At 38.2% G+C, this 19,164-nt stretch overlaps 1 protein-coding gene across 3 annotated transcripts in view; it reads left to right on the plus strand.

Moving 5' to 3' along the window:
* Positions 1–13,996, plus strand: part of FSIP1 (fibrous sheath interacting protein 1) — a 170,126-nt gene extending 156,130 nt beyond the window's left edge. Inside the window, exons 11-12 of one of the 3 annotated variants that reach the window (XM_014847335.3) lie at positions 3,029–3,539; positions 12,944–13,996. In XM_014847335.3, coding sequence (XP_014702821.2) covers positions 3,029–3,539; positions 12,944–12,990 — 558 coding nt within the window. In that variant the 3' untranslated portion in view covers positions 12,991–13,996. Of the gene's footprint in view, positions 1–3,028; positions 3,540–10,777; positions 11,020–12,943 lie in introns of those variants that run through there. The other 2 variants (XM_044765178.2, XM_070503614.1) reach the window with 2 other exon arrangements.
* The last annotated feature ends 5,168 nt before the right edge of the window (positions 13,997–19,164 follow it).

Below are 19,164 nucleotides of genomic sequence, written 5' to 3' on the forward strand. Positions count from 1 at the left end.
GATGCACTTGACTTTCCAAGGCTCCAGTCATTTGTTGTGATCTTTTAAACATTCTAAAAAAAAAAAAGAAACTTGCTTTTGTATCTATTTTCTATTTGTAACTTTGTATTCTTTTTCTTTTTTCTTTCTTCTTTTTCTCTCCAAAGCCGCAGTACATAGTTGTATATCCTAGTTGTAAGTTTGAAGTCATTCTAGTTCTTCTTTGTGGGATGCTGTCACAGCCTGGCTTGATAAGCAGTTTGTATGTTCACGCCCAGGATCCAAACCAGTGAACCCTGGGCCGTGGAAGCAGAGCACATGAACTTAACCACTCTGCCACAGGGCCGGCCTCTTTTCTTTTTATTAAAGAAGTACCCTCCCCCTGCTCCAAGATTATATAAATTTCAGGCTCTATGAAACCTGGATCTGCTCTGATGCCCAAAGATATAAGGAGCTAGGAATTTCATTTTACAATTTCAGGTTTTTATTTTTAAATTAATTTTAATTAAAAATTTTGAATACATTTATTTTTATATTTTAAGTTAATTTTAATTATAGTAATAAAATAGCTAAAGAAAAAGTTGTGTTAAAATGTTTTAAGCAAAAATAGCAACTCCTTGCCCCATCCTTCCCCACCCCTTAGTTTTACTCTCCAGAGTCAACCACTTTAAATTCCTTTTGAGGTTTTCCCTACTGTTTACCTCTACGTTAGTCCCCTCTTTTCCGTGGGGAATATGTTCCAAGACCCCTAGTAGATGCCTAAAACTGAGGATAATACTGAACCCTATATATACTATGTTTTTTTCTATACATACATACCTATGATAAAGTTTAATTTAAAATAAGGCAGAAGTAAGAGATTAACAACAATAACTAATAATAAAATAGAACAATTATAACAGTGTACTGTAATAAAAATTACTATAGACCTTAGCAACCTCAGCATGTGATTTTTTTCCTTTCCTTATTAAGTCAAGAACGTTCACCTTTTCACTTAAAGAAGCACTTTACAGCTTCTCTTTGGCATATTCAAATTGCCAGCATCACTACTCTTATGCTTTGGGGCCATTATTAAGTAAAATAAGGGTTACTTGAACACAAGCACCGAGATACCATGACAGTTGATCTGATAACCCAGACAGCTACTGAGTGACTAATGGGCAGGTAGCGTATACAGTTGTGGATACACCGGACAAGGGGATGATTCATGTCCCTGCTTGGACAGAGTGGGAAGGTGTGAGATTTCATCACTCTGCTCAGAACAGCATGCAGTTTAAACCTATGAATTGTTATTTCTGGGGTTTTCCGTTTAATATTTTTGGACTGCAGTTAACCATGGGTAACGGAAATCATGGAAAGTGAAACTGTGAATAAGGGGGGACTACTGTATATTGTTTCTTAATAACTTGCTTTCTTAATTGATCCCTTTTATATCAATTTACAATGATATAAAGTTTTATATCAAAAATACAATGGTGTATTATTATATCAATTATATATTGACTTCCTGTAATGGTAGCAAAGGATTTAACTTGGTTACTCCAAACATCCCTTTTCTCTCCTCTCATTTCCCCAAAATAGTTAAATCACAATTTTTGGTTACGTCAGTATTTATGTTATGATGACTGTGTAAACATTATTAACAGCAAAAGCAAGTAGTGTCCTATGATATCCTTTCCTGTATATCTTTTTGTTTGTACAAAAGTTAATAGTTATCTTTCTGTTGCTTAATTTTGTTATGTTTCTAAACGCTACCTTTCCTTTCTTTCCATATAGCTTTTTGTTTTTCCCAGAGTTCACAAATGCTTTATTTTTCCTTTTACATAATTTTCTGTGTATCTAGCCAACTACATCATCAGCAGTGCCAAGCATCTGCCCTATCAATATTATTTGTGGAAGTGGTCAAACATATCAGATAGTCTATCAATCTTCCACCTCCCATTCTTTTTTTTTCTCCAGATATCTCCTTCCATAATCCTTCATCCTCCTGCTCCAGTATGGTTGGATCCTTTTTTTAGTGTCTGGAAATTTCATATGATAAGTCTTTGGTAATGATGTTTGGTGAAGATGACACTCAGTGGACCTTTTCTAAATCCTAGAGAATTGTCTACTCATTATAAGCAGTTTTATATAAGCAGATTTGAAAGTGTCTTTTAAGTATCTAGTACCATAGAAGGACTGCCTTCATTTTCTAGTTGAATTCTTGTAGAACATGGGTCTGTACTTTTGTGTGATTCATTTTATTTCCTGAGAACATCACTGGAAGAAAAAAATGTTTTTAAGTCCTTAAAATCTTGGTTGAAACACTCAGTCCTGATAACGTTTATAAGCAGAGATTAAATGTGTATGACCAAATCCTCCTCCCAGAATGCACTGCTATTGGAATGCCCCTGGCCTCTGTCTAGACCTGTAGCTTTGAAGCAACTACACATCTCAGGATGCACCACCCCTTCACCCTTCCTTTTCTATCTTCAGTAGTATTGTCCGCTGAAAGTTGTAGACAGACATAGGACTGGTGAATCCCCAGGGGCAAGTGTAGTCTGCCCTGTTTGCCCGAGATGTTTTTTCCAGTTAAGCAATTGGATGATGATGAGGTCCACACTGAGGAGTGGTGAGAACAAACACCTACTGGAGATTACGGCAGGATTCCTGGCTCTTTGTCAGAGAGGTGGTTGCTTACTTCCCTGCTTGATGATCTAAGACTCGTGAAGTCGAAGGTGCTTTTCTAATATGTCCATTTCAGGCCAAATTACTTCTATGTGTCGAGAGAGTGTTAGCATTTGATTTGATGCAGTAATTCGTTTCCATCAGTGTTGTTGAACATTTCCCTGGATTTTGGTGTGCGTGATTTCTTCTGAACTCATTCTCTAGGGATGCTGTACCTTTCCCCTACAATTTTGGATACTTTAAAATGAATGATTTTGCTATTTGGGTGTTTTGTCTAAGGGTTTTCCTGGCACTTGCATTTATATTGTATTACTGGAAGCTTACCAGAAATAAATGTTTACTCAATCAATTTACTATAAAAACTTTTGGTTTGTTTTATCAGTTAGATTCAACATCACTTCTCTCTGAGGAACAGTTAAGGTGTCTTCTGGATGAATGTGCATTCAAACAAAAATCCATGACTAGACTTTCTTCAGAAAAAGAAAAGAAAGACATTGAGGATTTAACATCTGAGTTGCCCCAGCTTTCCAGATCTGTCCTTTCTGAGTTACTAAATGGGCTAGAAACAAAGGTCAAGAGCACTGACGTGGAAGATGCAAATATGCCGGAGAATGGAGAAGGTGAAACATCTAGAGGGTACTATCTCACCCAAGCCTTGACTGGGCATTGCATGTCACAAGCTCTTGTCACTGAAGCAGAGAATATGAAATGCCTCCAATTTTCCAAGGACAAGGTTATTAGTGACACCAAAGACTATTTTATGTTGAAGACTCTTGGCATTGGGGGACTGAAAAGGCCCTCTTTCCTGGATGATCCATTGTATGGTAGCAATGTGAGCCTTTCATCTGAAGACCAAAATATGAAATCCAGCCCTCCAGAGAAACCAAAAACAGGTAATGCTTGGAGAATGTTTTGGTGAATAATTCTTATTAGCATCTCAATATAGTTTAAGGTAGAGTAGGATGAGGAGGTATGTTTGTAAGTCACAGATGGTGACAAGTAAGAGCATGCAAACGTAAGAAGATGTTTATCAATGTTCATATGAGATCAAGGTTGAGGTTAGTATTCTTATGAAATACATTATTCTTAATGGTAGTTAATACATATTCTTGATGGTTATCAAGAAAACAATGTTGATTTCAGAGGAAAAGCGAAATTAGTTTGAATGGATACAAAAATTTGAATAGAGGAGCTGACCCAGTGGCGCAGTGGTTAACTGCGCACATTCTGCTTTGGTGGCCGGGGCTTTGCCGGTTCGGATCCCAGGTGCAGACATGGCACCGCTTGGCAAGCCATGCTGTGGTAGGTGTCCTACATATAAAGTAGAGGAAGATGGGCACGGATGTTAGCTCGGGGCCAGTCTTCCTTAGCGAAAAGAGGAGGATTGGCAACAGTTAGCTCAGGGCTAATCTTCCAAAAAACATTGAATAGATTTGTTTAGTATTTCAACTTCCAAACGTCAGTGATGAAAATTTGTTCCAAGGAATGAATTTGTAAAATGCCATATATCATTGTGGTTTTATTAGTTTCTGTGTGCAAACTTCCCATCTCAGCTACTTGTATATTCTCAGGTATTTTGGTGTGATCCAGTGTAGCATCTTACAATGGTAAATGGTACAGTATACAAAAACTATGGGCAGTTTTTGACATAAATATTCAATTATTTATCTATGTTAGAAGTCTAATATAGTTTGTGTTGTATTTGGTGAGTCTATTTAAATAGCTTCAACTTTTCCTCTAATGTTTGTTGTCTATTAAATCTATATCTACTATTACCTATTAAATCTATAGTCTATTAAATCTAAATCTATTAAATCTATAATCTTAACCTACTCCTCAATCGTATATTTCTAACTGCCTGCTAGACAACTCCATCTGAATATGGCCTCAAACTGATTTCCTCATCCTTCCCCCCTCAACTCAGATGTTCCTCTTAACTTCTGTTTCCTCAATCACCCAGGCTCAAAATCTTAGTCATTGTTGAATGTTCTCTCCCTTGCTTCCCACTTTCAAATACCATTTGTTCTACTCCTGCAGTGTCTCCCATGCCCATCCCTTCCTTGCTCTTCCTACTGCCTCAACTGGACCAATGTGATAACCCCCCCATCAGGCCTCCCTACCTCTGGTCTGTCCCTTCCTCCTGCCATTGTTGACCACCACTAAACTAATTCCCCCAAAGTACAGCTTGGATAACCACACTTCCCAGCTCAGAAAGGTTCTGTGGTTCACTGCTGCCTATTGGATGAAATCTGAATTCTTTCACTTGCTGTTCAATGCCTCCACAGTCTGACCTGAGTTCTCTTCCTAATCAATCTCTAACTAGTCCCCTAAATGTTATTCAGATTGTGTATAATCTAGTCTCAGGATTTCGAGTGCTTTCCTATGTCTCGGCTGTTGCCCATGCCCTTTTCTTCTCAGGAATGATCAGGTCCCCCTTCAGTGGTAGTTGAACTCCAACCCCATCCTCTCTGAAAGTAACCTCCCCTGGTTCCCTCTTTCAAAATTTTATTTCTCCTCTGAATGTCCAAGCGCTTGGGTCCCCTATCAGATCATTTTGCACATGCTATCTCGGTGTCATTATGCACATGCACACCTTCTCTTCTGTAAAATTGTGTAACATTTTTGAGGACAGAGATTCCATCCTCCGATTCACTGCTACCTCTTCTGTGAGGTCCAAAGTGCTGCCTTAAACAAAGTGCCTGTTTAAGGAGTGAGAGAATGTAAATTTATATCCAGTTGTAGAATAATGTACTGAAAATATGGTTCACATTTATTCTTCATCTCATGAATGAAAGCAGGTGGTGTTGCTTAAGCATTATTTAAGCCTCACATTCTACATAAAGATTTGGAACTTTTTTCTTTTTTTGATGAAATTTCACAGGCTGTAAAGTTTTTATCCAGTAGCAGAGTTCACGTGCAGCCTGCGGTTCAGTTAGATGACTGAGTGTGGTCTGCTTTCCCTGACCAAGGGTCTTCATTTAAAAAATAAACTATGGAAACTTTGTGCTACTTTCCAATTGCAGTGTATTTCTTTCTTTGTGCACAAAGCGTTTTTATTAGAGAGAAAGTATTTGCATCTCCTCCTTGTCTAAGCAAACTTACTAAATTGGATGCAACGCTTTGTTGTGTAGGGGTCTCATTCCCATAGAGTCAGTGTGTAGCACTTTGCTAAGATATGACTTTACTTCCATGTGAACATGTCACACTGATGTATATTTGTTGCTGAGTAGAACATGACAAGATGGAATGATCTAGAACTTAATGTGACTTAATGGAAACTGTGATGGCTTACCTCTAACTTCACAGAACGTGCCTCTGATCGCACCAGATAATCCTAGTGTATGATTATAACAACCCTTGTGAGTATGGAGGATTAAGATGGCATAGATGTGAATGTGTGAAACATCCTTTGATTTTTTTGTTACATAATAAACCTTAAGGAATGGGTCCTACATTATCGTTTTGAGTGCATTAGCTTATCTGAAGTTGGAGCTTTTTATTTCACTAACATCAGCTTTTACAATTATTAAAATAACTTGCTAATCAGTTTTACTCTAAAATACTAAATTGTACATCATGTGCTTTCTACAAAAGTGAACACCAAAAGTGAATGCTAAACCAGTTTTCTTGGCAGAAAGTCCTTTAAATATGTAACTGTAATGAGGAGTTGCAGTGTGGTCAGATGTGACGTTATATTCCGGCTCTTTTTCAGGAAACAGATATGCATGAATGTGATTAAGAGTAGATTTCTCTGAGCAGACAGGAAGGAAATAAGAAAAAGCACTTATCATTTTCTCTTTCAATAGCAAATATTACTGATATGTAGTTTTTAAAAAAAAAAATTTCTTTTTAGGTATGCTTTTCTTGGTGAGGGAGATTGGCCCTGAGCTAACTTCTGTTGCCAATCTTCCTCTTTTTTTTTTTTCCTCCCCAAAGCCCCAGTGCACGGTTGTATATCCTAGTTGTAAGTCATTCTAGTTCTTCTACGTGGGGTGCTGTCACAGCATGGCTCAATGAGTGGTGTATAGGTCCGTGCCCAGGATCTGAACCAGTGAACCCTGGGCTGCTGAAGCAGAGTACATGAACTTAATCACTATGCCACCAGGCCGGCCCTGATATGTAGTTTTGTTTTCCTTGATAAACCGAGGTCTGTTACAAGTATTTCAGTTCTGCTTCTAAAAGGCAGAGTCAGATAAAACTTCTAAAAGAGAGCTAGACCTAACGACGTTGAGGGTCAATTTAAATTGCGGTATTGAAAAATAAGAATCTGCTTCAGATCTGTATTAAAAGTTTCCAGTGTGAAATACTTCATTTTTCATGATTGTGCTGTAGCCTTTGTGGTAATTACTGTTATTTGACTTTCTGGATACAAGATCTAGTAAATTCTGTGTGGTACTCACTCACTAGTGGGGTGTTAGGGGATTGATAAATAGTATCTCTTCTCTTCTACACCCAAATCAGAACCCATTGAGAGATAGATGGATTGTGACGAATGGAGATCAAAGAGATTGGCTTTATTGCTGATGAAATGTCGAGGATTGTTGTGAGCTGTGTAGGCCGCCAAATGGTCTTCCTGATGCTATGCCCCCAAAATAAGCATATGCACGCAGTCGCTGGCAGAGGTGGAGAACCTCAAGCCTCGCCTGTGGAGACCTGTCCATGTGGAACCAATAATATGGAAGAGCAAAGAAACACCTTTGTGGAGGGGGCACTGACTCTCTCAGAGGAAGGGACTGAGCTGAGCATGCCATTTCTTCCCCTAAACTCACCAATTAGATAACCGTCTCTTCTTCCCATGGGGAGAGTTGGGGGCAGCGTAGAGTGAGGCTGGATGCTTCCCCACTGTAAGTTCCTCCCCGTGGAAGTGTGAGGAGAGAGAGGAGTAAGTGTTCTTTGGTACCACTTAACCACTGAGAACACTGGCACTTCAGAAAGAAAATGCTTCAGATCTGTGGTTATCCTAGTGTTTAATCAAGCTATCTTATGCTGGATGGCTTTCTAGATAAGCAAAACAAAAAGGCATCTATGCATGTATAGTATTCTCTCTTTCCTGCTAAGCATTTAAGCTACTTATCAACAGAAATTCATATAACAGAGAGGCAAATATGAATAACAAATAACAAAAATGGTAGAATAGGGCAAAAGGGATGCAAAGTCAGTCACATAGTAAAGAAAGGGGGACAGAAATATATTAATTCTTCAAGGAAAACAAGATGGCATTTCCCATAGGACCCATGTAGTGACTATTGTTCTTAAAAATTTCTATAACAAATGCAGCAATGAGTCAGACAAGGTTGTTTTTAAAATAACACCTCTAAATGAAAGCTAGGGCAATCAACAGTCTTGGTTTGTTCGAGAGTGTCCTGGTTTTACTACTGAATGTCCCTTGTCCCAGGAAACCCTCAGTCCCTGACAGACTGGGATGGTTGTTCACTCTAAATTGAAACTGACAACATAAAACCAAAGAGCAAATTAATTGCCCAAAGGACAAAGCTAACAGAATCCAGGTAAGTATTGGGATCCCAGGCTGGAGCCTGGAGGAGCGCAGAGTTGGCTGGTCCACCCACCAGCATGATCTGGCCTGGCGGTTAGGAGCATGTGCTCTGGGTGAGGCACACCTGAGTTTGAATCCTTGTTCTGCTAGTAGCATGTGATCTTAGGCAAGTTACTTAACCTCTCTCTCCTCTACACCTTTAACATTTAATCAAGAGATTTTCCATAAAAGCCTGGATTTCTCACTTTTCTGACAAATCGGCAGGTCTTTCCATCAGTGAGGGGAGCTGAGTAGGAGAAGTGCCCTTTAGAAGGGGCATATCCTCTGCAGGAGGACATGGGCCCCATCTGGCCCTCTGCTTCCTGTGTTTGGCCCTTGAGAGCCATATGATTTCCATCCCGTGTGATAAACCTTTGCTGCTTAGAGTGTGGTCCAATCTCTGGGGGCTCATTAGAAGCAGTGCCTAAGGCCCCACCGCAAACCTACTGAATCACAATTTTCACTTTAATGAGATCCCCGGTGATATTTACAGTGAAGTCGGAGAAGCACTGATTCAAACCGCAGAGCATTATTCCTAACTGGGGTGAGCCTTGGGGTCATTTGGGGAGGTTGTTGCTTGTTTGTTATATACCTATGTCTAAGGCCCTAGTCAGGCTTACTGAAATCAGAGTCCCTGGTGTAGAGCTTTCAGTCCGTCAAATTAATGCAAGCTACAAGATTTTGCTGTGCCAAACTGAGAGATATGGGTTTCAGTTTAGGTGTAAGAAAGCTGATTATGTTATCCTATTGGTGTCCTCAGATAGCACAAGTTCTACCAGCAATGACAGCTATACCATCTGAACACACTTCACGTTGAACTTCTGCCCATCAAAAGTTATTTGATTGTAACTTGCTCAATGAAGCCTGGTTGCGGGTGGATTGACTTTTGGGCAGGATGTTGCAGTGGTCTGAATTGCGTGTGTGTTGGTATATGTTATTACTCATACCACCTGAACAGTTTCAAAGGCAGTAGAGTGTTTTGCGAAAGTTTTCTCTGTTGTAATATAGTCTTACTGGTTTGCAGTGGAGCAGTGGGATTCTAAAAATAGTAAAACTATTAGCTGATTTTTTTTTTTCCCTTAAAAAATATTTTGGCTTGCTCTGAGGGAAATACTTAACTCACCATTGCTTTGATGGAGTTCTGTTTCTCTCAAACAGTGTGACATCAGGCCTCCTGGTTATTATTTGTTAAATTATTTTTCCAAGGCTACTAATTGCTTCTCAGATGCTCTTAGTAACTTAATCAAGTGTCCTCCAAAGTTTATTTGATCAAAATATCAGAGCTGCCATATTAGAAAGTTCCACTGTTAATTCTTTTTTCTATAAAACTTTAGTATATAGTAGGTTTATGTTTGATGAATTTATCTTTTCAAGTAACTTTCAACTAATTTTCTTTAATCCAATTCTTCTTGACGTAGACTTTTCATGTAAATCGTGCTGATTATTTTCTCTGTCTACTTATAAAATATCACTTCCTCTATCATTTTGTTTAGTAGTGTAAAGTGAACAATGGCATGTTGGAGAGTTTGATATTTCATTGTAATATACTTATCACTTTATCAGTTACTAGAAACTTCTGATTCCATTGCTTCATTCAAATTGGGCAAAAGGAAAAAGTTACTGAAGATCATGACTGTTGATTAGCTCTATGGACCAGCAGTATTGGCATCACCTGGGAGCTTGTTAGAAATGCATAGTCCCAGGCCCTGCTCCACACCTGCTGTGTCAGAGTCTGCATTTTATTTTATTTTATTTTTTTAAAGATTGGCCCTGAGCTAACATCTGTTTCCAATCTTTTTCTTCTTCTTCTTCTTCTTCTCTCCAAAGCCCCCCAGTACATAGTTGTATATCTATTTGTAGGTCCTTCTAGTTCTTCATGTGAGATGCCACCTCAGCATGGCTTGATGAGTGGTGCTAGGTCCACGCCCAGGATCTGAACTGGTGAAACCCTGGGCCACTGAAGCGGAGCACACAAACTTAACCAGGTGGCCCCAGGGCCAGCCCCAGAGTCTGCATTTTAATAAGATGCCCCCAGCAGGTGATTTGTATGCCCTTAAAGTGTGAGAAACTCTGGACTAGATGGTTTACCAGTCTCTCTACTTTAGGATTATAAAAAATATTAGCATATATGGTAGTGGTAAAAATAATGTCAGAAAGTATTTTCTTTCCCGTCTGCTCAATCTCTGCTTTTTCTTCTAAAATTTCATTTTAATGAAGATATTGCTTTCTCCAGATTGTTATCTTGTCTCTCCAGCCATCCCTATTGTCCTTCTTTTGGGTAACCTTCCCATTAGCCGCTGAGAGCAAGCATGCCCTGGCTTGAGTTCTCTACTCTTTCATTTTATTTGGAGACATATAGCCAGTATGGGATCATCTATGCTTTGTATACTTTTGATTTTCAGATCTCTCTACTTGGCATCTGCCTCAAGTCTGTCTGGTATTTTAAGCTAGATTGAGTCCATCCCTTAGGCAGTGCTTATAACAAGCACTTATCTCTGGCTATCTGGTTATCTCTGGCTGCACACTGGAATCACCTGATGAGATTTAAAACCATTTAATGCCTTGGTTCCATCTCATATGAATTAAATCTGTTTCTAGGGTTTGGCTCTGGGCATCAGTATTTTTTTACACCAGTTTCTGAAGGTGGGGTCTGGATGATTCTCTTGTGTAGCCATGCTTTAAAACCAGGGCCCCAGGACTCCGTCGTATTCATTGTATTTAGTCATTAAGGACATTTTCCCAGGATATAAGGTGAGTAGGACATGAGCACTGCTCTGAAGTATTTCATGGTCTATTGATGAAGGCGGGCACTTAAGCAGATAGTCACAGCAGGTGGGACAAGTATAGTAAGAGCTTCGGGACAAAGTGCACGGCAGCACTGCGGAGGGAAAGATGAACACTGGGAGACGGGAAGGTGGTTTTTAAGTTAAGCCTCCCAGGATGAGGTGAGCAAGATGGAGGACACCCCAGATAGAAGCAATAGCAGTTATGAAGGCATGGGGTCACGGGCTTATTCCTCATCTCACGTGTGGGGTATTGAGGTCCGCTTCTCGTCTATCCCACCTTCCTTTACATCTTCCTTAATATTTCTTCTCCATGTGTTGACAACATCACTACATTTCTCACTTTACTCTCTGAAACTCCGAATCATTTTCCCTTAATTATTAGGTTGATTTTTTTAAGTAACAGCTTTATTGACATATATTTTATATACTTGTATTAGTTTCCTATGGTTGCCACAACAAATTATCACAACAGAAATTTATGATGTCATAGTTCTGGAGGCCTGAAGTCTGAAGTCAAGGTGTCAGTAGGGCCACACTCTGCCTGGAGCCTCCAGGGGAGAGTACTTCCTCGCTTCTTCCAGTTTCTCGGGCTGTTGACATTCTTTGGCTTCCTTGCTTTGTGGTCTCTGTCTTCACAGTCTCACAATCTCTGCCTCTGTTTTCACATTGCCTTTTTCTCTCTCTGTGTGTGTCACAAATCTTCCTCTGCTTGTCTCTTATAAGGACATCTGTTATTGAATACAGGCCCTACCTGGATAATCCAGGATGACCTTGTCATCTCAAGATCCTTAATTCCATCTGCACAGATGCTTTTCCCAAGTAAGGTAACTTTCACAGGTCCCAGGGGTTAGGATGTGGACATAACGGTACTATACAGGTCAATAGTTTTTAGTATATTTACAGAATTGTGCATCCATCATCACTATCAATTTTACAACAATTTCCTCACCCCTAAAACAAACACTGTACCCATTAGCAGTCACTCCCCACTTTACCCAATGCCCCAGCCCTTGGCGATCACTAATTTACTTTCTGTCACTATTGACTTTGCCTAGTCCAGACATTTCATGTAAATGGAATCAAACAATATGTGACCTTTTGTGTCTGGCTTCTCACACTTAGCATAATGTTTTCGAGGTTCATCCATGTTGTAGCATGCATCAGTACTCCATTCTTTTTTATTGTTGAATAATATTCTGTTGTGTGGATGTACCACATTTTCTTTATCCATTCATCAGTTGATGGACATTTGGGTTGTTTCTACTTTTTGGCTGATATATAATGCTGCCGTGAATATTGGTGTACAGTTTTTGGGGTGGATGTATGTTTTCATTTTTCTTGGGCATATACCTAGGAGTAGGATTGCTGGGTCTATGGTAACCTTTTGAAAAACTGCCAGACTTCTTTCCAAAGTGGCCGCACCATTTTACACTCCCACAGCAGAGTATGAGGGTTCCAGTTTCTCCTGACTCCCTTTTATTTGGTTCTGTTGTCAATTCTGCCTTTTCTGATAACCTTCTCACTAAGGTTCAAAGAATATTTCCATTCCATTTCTGTTAGTGTCGCACTTTTTTTCTCACACTGAAGAAATGAAAGATGATGAGTTCTTATCTACCCTAAATACAGGATTTTCTTTTGGTTTCACCCTACTTTCCAGAAACCTAGTACAAAGCAAAAAAAAATAAAAAATAATAAAAAAAAATAAATTGATGCCTGTCTCCAGTCCGTGACCATTTTAGCTCTCAAAACCCAAAAATTTCTCCCTCAGCTGTAAGCTTAATGAAGGCAGGCAGCTTATCTTCCACTTTTTCTTGTAAACTTTGTATGCACCTAGTGATGAATGTCCTACAAATATTAAGAACATGATCACTGTCTCATGTGTAAAAGTATTTAATGTTTTATAGGCTGAATGTTTTTTCTTAATTATGCACACATTTTTGATTGCCTCACAACTTTGGTTATTGTTTTTAATGTGCAGATGAACAGGAGACTGAAGATGTGACAGAAGAATGTAAAGAATCTTAAGCAAAGACTAACTGGGGTGCGCTTTTAAGAAAGCTGGTAAATTAAGAAAGTCGGTAAAAAACTACATTTTTCCCAAATTCTTTGAATTCATTGAATGCATTATAGAGACTATTCCTCAAATAATGATTTTAATATTTGGATTCTCTCTTTCTGGATTACATATCCTTGATATTTTTGAGACTTGTGGTATAATGATTTAATGGTTTTTCTTCGTTGAAATTCCTGGGGAAATTGTTTTTTATGACTAATCTTGCAACATCAGGAATACATTATGGAAACCAACATTTTATGTATGTGTGTTAGGTTAAAACTAGTTGAAGTGCTACGATTGTTTTGTATTTGACTTTCTGTTACAACTCTATTGTGATTCAGACAGATTTAATCACCATGAATTTTTGTTTTGGCCCTGATTTTCCTTCTTTCCTCCCCTCTAATGCCTATTAAGTAAGTACAACTGCCATAGAAAGAAATGAGTTTTCTCAAAAAAGCAATTTAGGATAGCCTTTACTATCTTATTAGCAAAGATACTTTTCCTAAGCAGGACTTTGACTGAATTATTTGATATATTACTTTCAGTTTGTTATCTTCTTTCGGTGTTTGCCTTTTAGAATGCAGCAAATAAAGATCAGCTACTTAAAAAAGTCTGTGGTACTATTTTGAGAGAGAGGGTTTAGTTACAAGTCAGTAACCTGGATTCATGAGAAAATTTTATGTCAACACTCCGTATGATGAATTGGCATTAGAACTAGAAGTTCAATTTATTTCTGATTCAAAACAACCCGAGCTGGCTGCTGTGCTGCCTTTAATGAAATTTGGAGGGCTGGCCCCATGGCTGAGTGGTCAAGTTTGCGTGCTCTGCTTTGGAGGCCCAGGACTTCGCTGGTTCGGATCCTGGGCACAGACCTAGCACGGCTGATCAAGCCATGCTGAGGTGGCGTCCCACATAGCAGAGCCAGAAGGACCTACAACTAGAATACACAACTACGTACTGGGGGGCTTTGGGGAGAAGAATAAAGAAAAAGAAAAAAGAAGATTGGCAACAGATGTTTGCTTAGGTGCCAATGTTCAAAAAAAAAAAAAAAGAAATTTGGAGTAATGTATATGTAGCATTATTATTTTTTGCTCGAACATTTTCATCTGCTGATATCGGACAATTTTAGTGATTGCTTACGTCAGATTTCCTTGACTTTTTAAAATGAAGAATTCTAAAGCTACTATTTTTAGAGGAATTGATAGGCAATTTCTTTTTCGAGCCTCTTCTTTCAGTTTACATTAAAATAGCAATGGTTCATGCTGATCTCAATATGCCACAGTGTAATTTATCTTGATGTTAAGAGTTTTGCTGTGGGGTGCCAGCAGAAATTAACAGTTGTGATTTCAGAGTATCATAGGAATAATGTGTGTTGTAGGGTTTGGATCAGAACAATCCAATGGGAGAGATGATATGGGAATTCAGAGTACTGACAAAGAGCAGCCATTTTTGCCTATCAGCCTTTCCGAGGAGCTCAGCCTTCTAAAGCCACGTGCTTCTGGTATTTGATGTGTGTGTGTGCGTATATGTGTGAAAGTGGGTGAGAGAGGGAGTAAGGGAGTGAGGGAGAGAGTTTGGGAGGGATGGGGAGAACTTATGGCTTTATAATATATTTCTGATGGTATTTGGGGAATAGTGAGCATATATGTTACAGGAGTTTCAGAGAGAGAGGAAAGAAGACAGAATGATCTCAAGTAATGAATTTTCCCATTGAAAGAGGTGACACTATTCCAGAGCATGTCAACTGAAGGTACCTCTAACAAGGACTGGTAGACTGAATTTATAATTATTCAACACGAAGCCTCTAGATTTTTTTTCAAGTTAAACTTTTATTTTATTTTATTTTATTGAGGTCATAATAGTTTATAACATTGTGATATTTCAGTTGTACATTATTATTTGTCAGTCGCCACATAAATGTGCCCCTTCACTCCTTATGCCCATCCCCCTGACCCCCTTCCCTCTGGTATCCACTGATCTGTTCTCTTTGTCCATGTGTTAGTTTATCTTCCACAAATGAGTGAAACCATATGGTGTTTGTCTTTCTCTGTCTGGCTTATTTTGCTTTACATAATACCCTCAAGGTCCATCCTTGTTGTTGCAAATGGGACGATTTTGTCTTTTTTATGGCTGAGTAGTATTCCATTATTAATATATACCACATCTTCTTTATCCAATCATTAGTCGGGCACTTGGGTTGCTTCCACATCTTGGCTATAGTAAATAATGCTGCGATGAACATAGAGGTGCATAAGTCTCTTTGAATTGTTGATTTCAAGTTCTTTGGATAAATACCCAGTAGTGGGATAGCTGGGTCGTATGGTATTTCTACTTTTAATTTTTGAGAAAACTCTATACTGTTTTACATAGTGCTTGTACCAGTTTGCATTCCCACCAGCAGTGGGTGAGGATTCCCTTTTCTCCACATTCTCTCCAACATTTGTTGTTTTTGTCTTGGTGATTATAGGCATTTTAACGGGTATAAAGTGATATCTTAGTGTAGTTTTGATTTGCATTTCCCTAATGATTAATGATGTTGAACATCTTTTCATGTGCCTGTTGGCCATCTGTATAACTTCTTGGGAAAAATGTCTGTTCATATTTTCTGCCCACTTTTTGATCGAGCTGTTTGTTTTTTTGTTGTTGACTTGTGTGAGTTCTTTATATATTTTGGAGATTAACCCCTTGTCAGATATATGATTTGCAAATATTTTCTCCCAGTTGGTGGGTTCTTTTATTTTGTTCCTGATTTCCTTTGCCTTGCCTTCCTTTGTCTTACACTGATGAAGTCCCACTTGTTTATTTTTTCTTTTGTTTCCCTTGCCCAAGTAGTGATGGTATTTGAAAAGATCCTTCTAAAACTGCTGTCAAAGAGTGTACTGCCTATAGTTTCTTCTAGGAGTTTTATGGTTTCATGTCTTAACTTCAAGTCTTTGATCCATTTTGAGTTTATTTTTGTGTATGGTGAAAGATAATGGTCTACTTTTATTCTTTTGCATGTGGCTGTCCAGTTTTCCCAACACCGTTTATTGAAAAGACTATTTTTTCTCCCTTGTATGTTCTTGGCTCCTTTGTTGAAGATTAGCTGTCCATAGATGTGTGGTTTTATTTCTGGGCTTTCAATTCTGTTACATTGATCTGTGTGTCTGTTTTTGTACCAGTACCATGCTGTTTTGATTACTTTAGCTTTGTAATACATTGTGAAGTCAGGGATTGTGATGCCTCCAGCTTTGTTCTTTTTTCTCAGGATTGCTTTAGCTATTTGGGGTCTTTTGTTGCCCCATATGAATTTTAGGATTCTTTGTTCTATTTCCGTGAAGAATGTCTTTGAGATTCTGATTGAGATTGCATTGAATCTATAGATTGCTTTAGGTAGTATGGACATTTTAACTATATTTATTCTTCTAATCCATGTGCATGGGACATCTTTCCATTTCTTTATACCATCATTGGTTTCTTTCAATAATGTTTTATAGTTTTCATTGCATAGGTCTTTCACTTCCTTGGTTAAATTTATTCCTAGATATTTTATTCTTTTTTGTTGTGATTGTAAATGGGATTGTATTCTTGAATTCTCTTTCTGTTAGTCTGTTATTGGGGTATAGAAATGCAACAGATTTTTGTAAGTTGATTTTGATTTTGTACCCTGCAACTTTGCTGTAGTTTTTGATTATTTCTAATAGTTTTCCAATGGATTCTTTATGGTTTTCTCTATATAAAATCATATCATCTGCAAACAGTGAGAGTTTCACTTCTTCATTGCCTATTTGGATTCCTTCTCTTTCTTTTTCTTGCCTAATTGCTCTGGCCAAAAATTCCAGTACTATGTTGAATAAGGGTGGTGATGCTGGGCATCCTTGTCTTGTTCTTGTTCTCAGAGGGGTGACTTTCAGTTTATCCCCATTGAGTACGATGTTGGCTAAGGGTTTCTCATATATGGCCTTTATTATGTTGAGGTACTTTCCTTGTATACTCATTTTATTGAGAGTTTTTATCATAAATAGGTGTTGGATCTTGTCACATGCTTTCTCTGTGTCTATTGAGATGATCATGTGGGTTTTATTCATCATTTTGTTAATGTGGTGTATCACATTGATTGATTTGCAGATGTTGAACCATCCCTGTGTCCCTGGTATAAATCCAAGTTGATCATGGGGTATGAACCTTTTGATGTATTGCTGTATCCAGTTTGCCAATATTTTGAGGATTTTTGAATCTATGTTAATCAGTGATATTGACCTGTAATTTTCCTTCTTTGTGTTGTCCTTGTCTGTTTTTGGGATCAGGGTGATGCTGGCCTTGTAAAATGTGTTAGGAAGTGTTCCATCTTCTTCAACTTTTTGGAATAGTTTGAGAAGGATAGGTAGTAAATCTTTGAATGTTTGGTAGACTTCTCCAGAGAAGCCATCTGGTCCTGGACTTTTATTTTTTGGGAGGCTTTTGATTACTGTTTCAATCTCTTTACCTGTGATTGGTGTGTTCAGTTTCTCTATTTTATCTTGACTCAGTTTTGGGAAGTTGTATGAGTCTAAGAATTTAGCCATTTCTTCTAGATTGTCCAATTTATTGGCATATGGTTTTTCATAATATTCTCTTATAATCCTTTGTAGTTCTGTGGTATCCATTCTAATTTCTCCTCTTTCATTTCTAACTTTATTTATTTGAGGCTTCTCTCCTTTTTTCTTGTGAGTCTGGCTAAGGGTTTGTCAGTTTTGTATATCTTCTCAAAGAACCAGCTCTTAGTTTCATTCATCCTTTCTACTGTTTTTTTTTTGTTTCAATTTCAATTATTTCTGCTCTAATTTTTATTATTTCTCTCCTTCTGCTGACTTTGCACTTTGTTTCTTCTTCTTTTTATAATTCTGTTAGGTGTCGTTTAAGATTGCTTATTTGAGATTTTTCTTGTTTGTTAAGGTGGGCCTGTATTGATATGAATTTCCCTCTTAGGACTTTTTTTTGCTGCCTCCTATGTGAGTTGGTATGGTATATTTTCGTTTTCATTTGTCTCCAGGTATTTTTTGATATCTCCTTTAATTGCTTCATTGTTCAGTAGCATGTTTTTTAGTCTCCACATATTTGTCACTTTCCCACCTTTTTTTGTAGTTAATTTCTAGTTTCATAGTATTATGGTTGGAAAAGATGCTTGACATGATTTCAATCTTCTTAAATTTATTGAGGCTTGCTTTCTTCCCCAACATATGGTCTATCATTGAGAATGTTCCATGTGTACTTGAGAAGAATGTATATTCTGCTGTTTTTGCATGGAGTGTTCTATGTATATCTATTAAGTTCATCTGGTCTAGTTTTTTGTTTAATTCTACTATTTCCTTGTTGACTTTCTGTCTGGGTGATGTATCCACTGATGTAAGTGGGGTGTTAAGGTCCCCTACTATTATTGTGTATTGGTATTGTTAACATCTCCTTTTAGATTTGTTCATAGTTGCTTTATGTAGTGTGGTGCTGCTGTGTTAGGTGCATGTATATTTATCGGTGTTATGTCTTCTTGGTGGAGTGTCCCTTTTATCATTATATACTGCCCCTCTTTGTCTCTCATTGCCTGTTTTATTTTGAAGTCTACTTTGATATAAGTATGGCAAGAGCTGCTTTCTTTTGTTTGCCTTTAGCTTGGACTATAGTCTTCCATCCCTTCAGTCTGAGCCTGTGTTTGTCTTTAGAGCTGAGATGTATTTCCTGGAGGCAGCATATTGTTGGGTCTTGCTTTTTTTTTAAAGATTTTATTTTTCCTTTTTCTCCCCAAAGCCCCCTGGTACATAGTTGTATATTTTTAGTTGTGGGTCCTTCTACTTGTGGCATGTGGGATGCTGCCTCAGCATGGCTTGATGAGCGGTGCCATGTCTGCACCCAGGATCCAAACCAATGAAACCCTGGGCTGCCAAAGTGGAGCATGCTAACTTAACCACTTGGCCACGGGGCTGGCCCCTAGAGTCTTGTTTTTAAATCTATCCCACCACTCTGTGTCTTTTGATTGGAGAATTCAATCCATTTATATTTAGAGTGGTTATTGATATATGAGGGCTTAATGCTGCCATTTTATCACTCATTTTATGATTACTCTGTATTTCCCTTGTTTCTTGTCCCATGTATTTCAGACTGCCAGTTCAGTTTGGTAGTTCTCTATGATG

This window comes from Equus asinus, chromosome 2 (assembly GCF_041296235.1).
Source record: "Equus asinus isolate D_3611 breed Donkey chromosome 2, EquAss-T2T_v2, whole genome shotgun sequence".
NCBI classification, from domain to species: domain Eukaryota; kingdom Metazoa; phylum Chordata; class Mammalia; order Perissodactyla; family Equidae; genus Equus; species Equus asinus.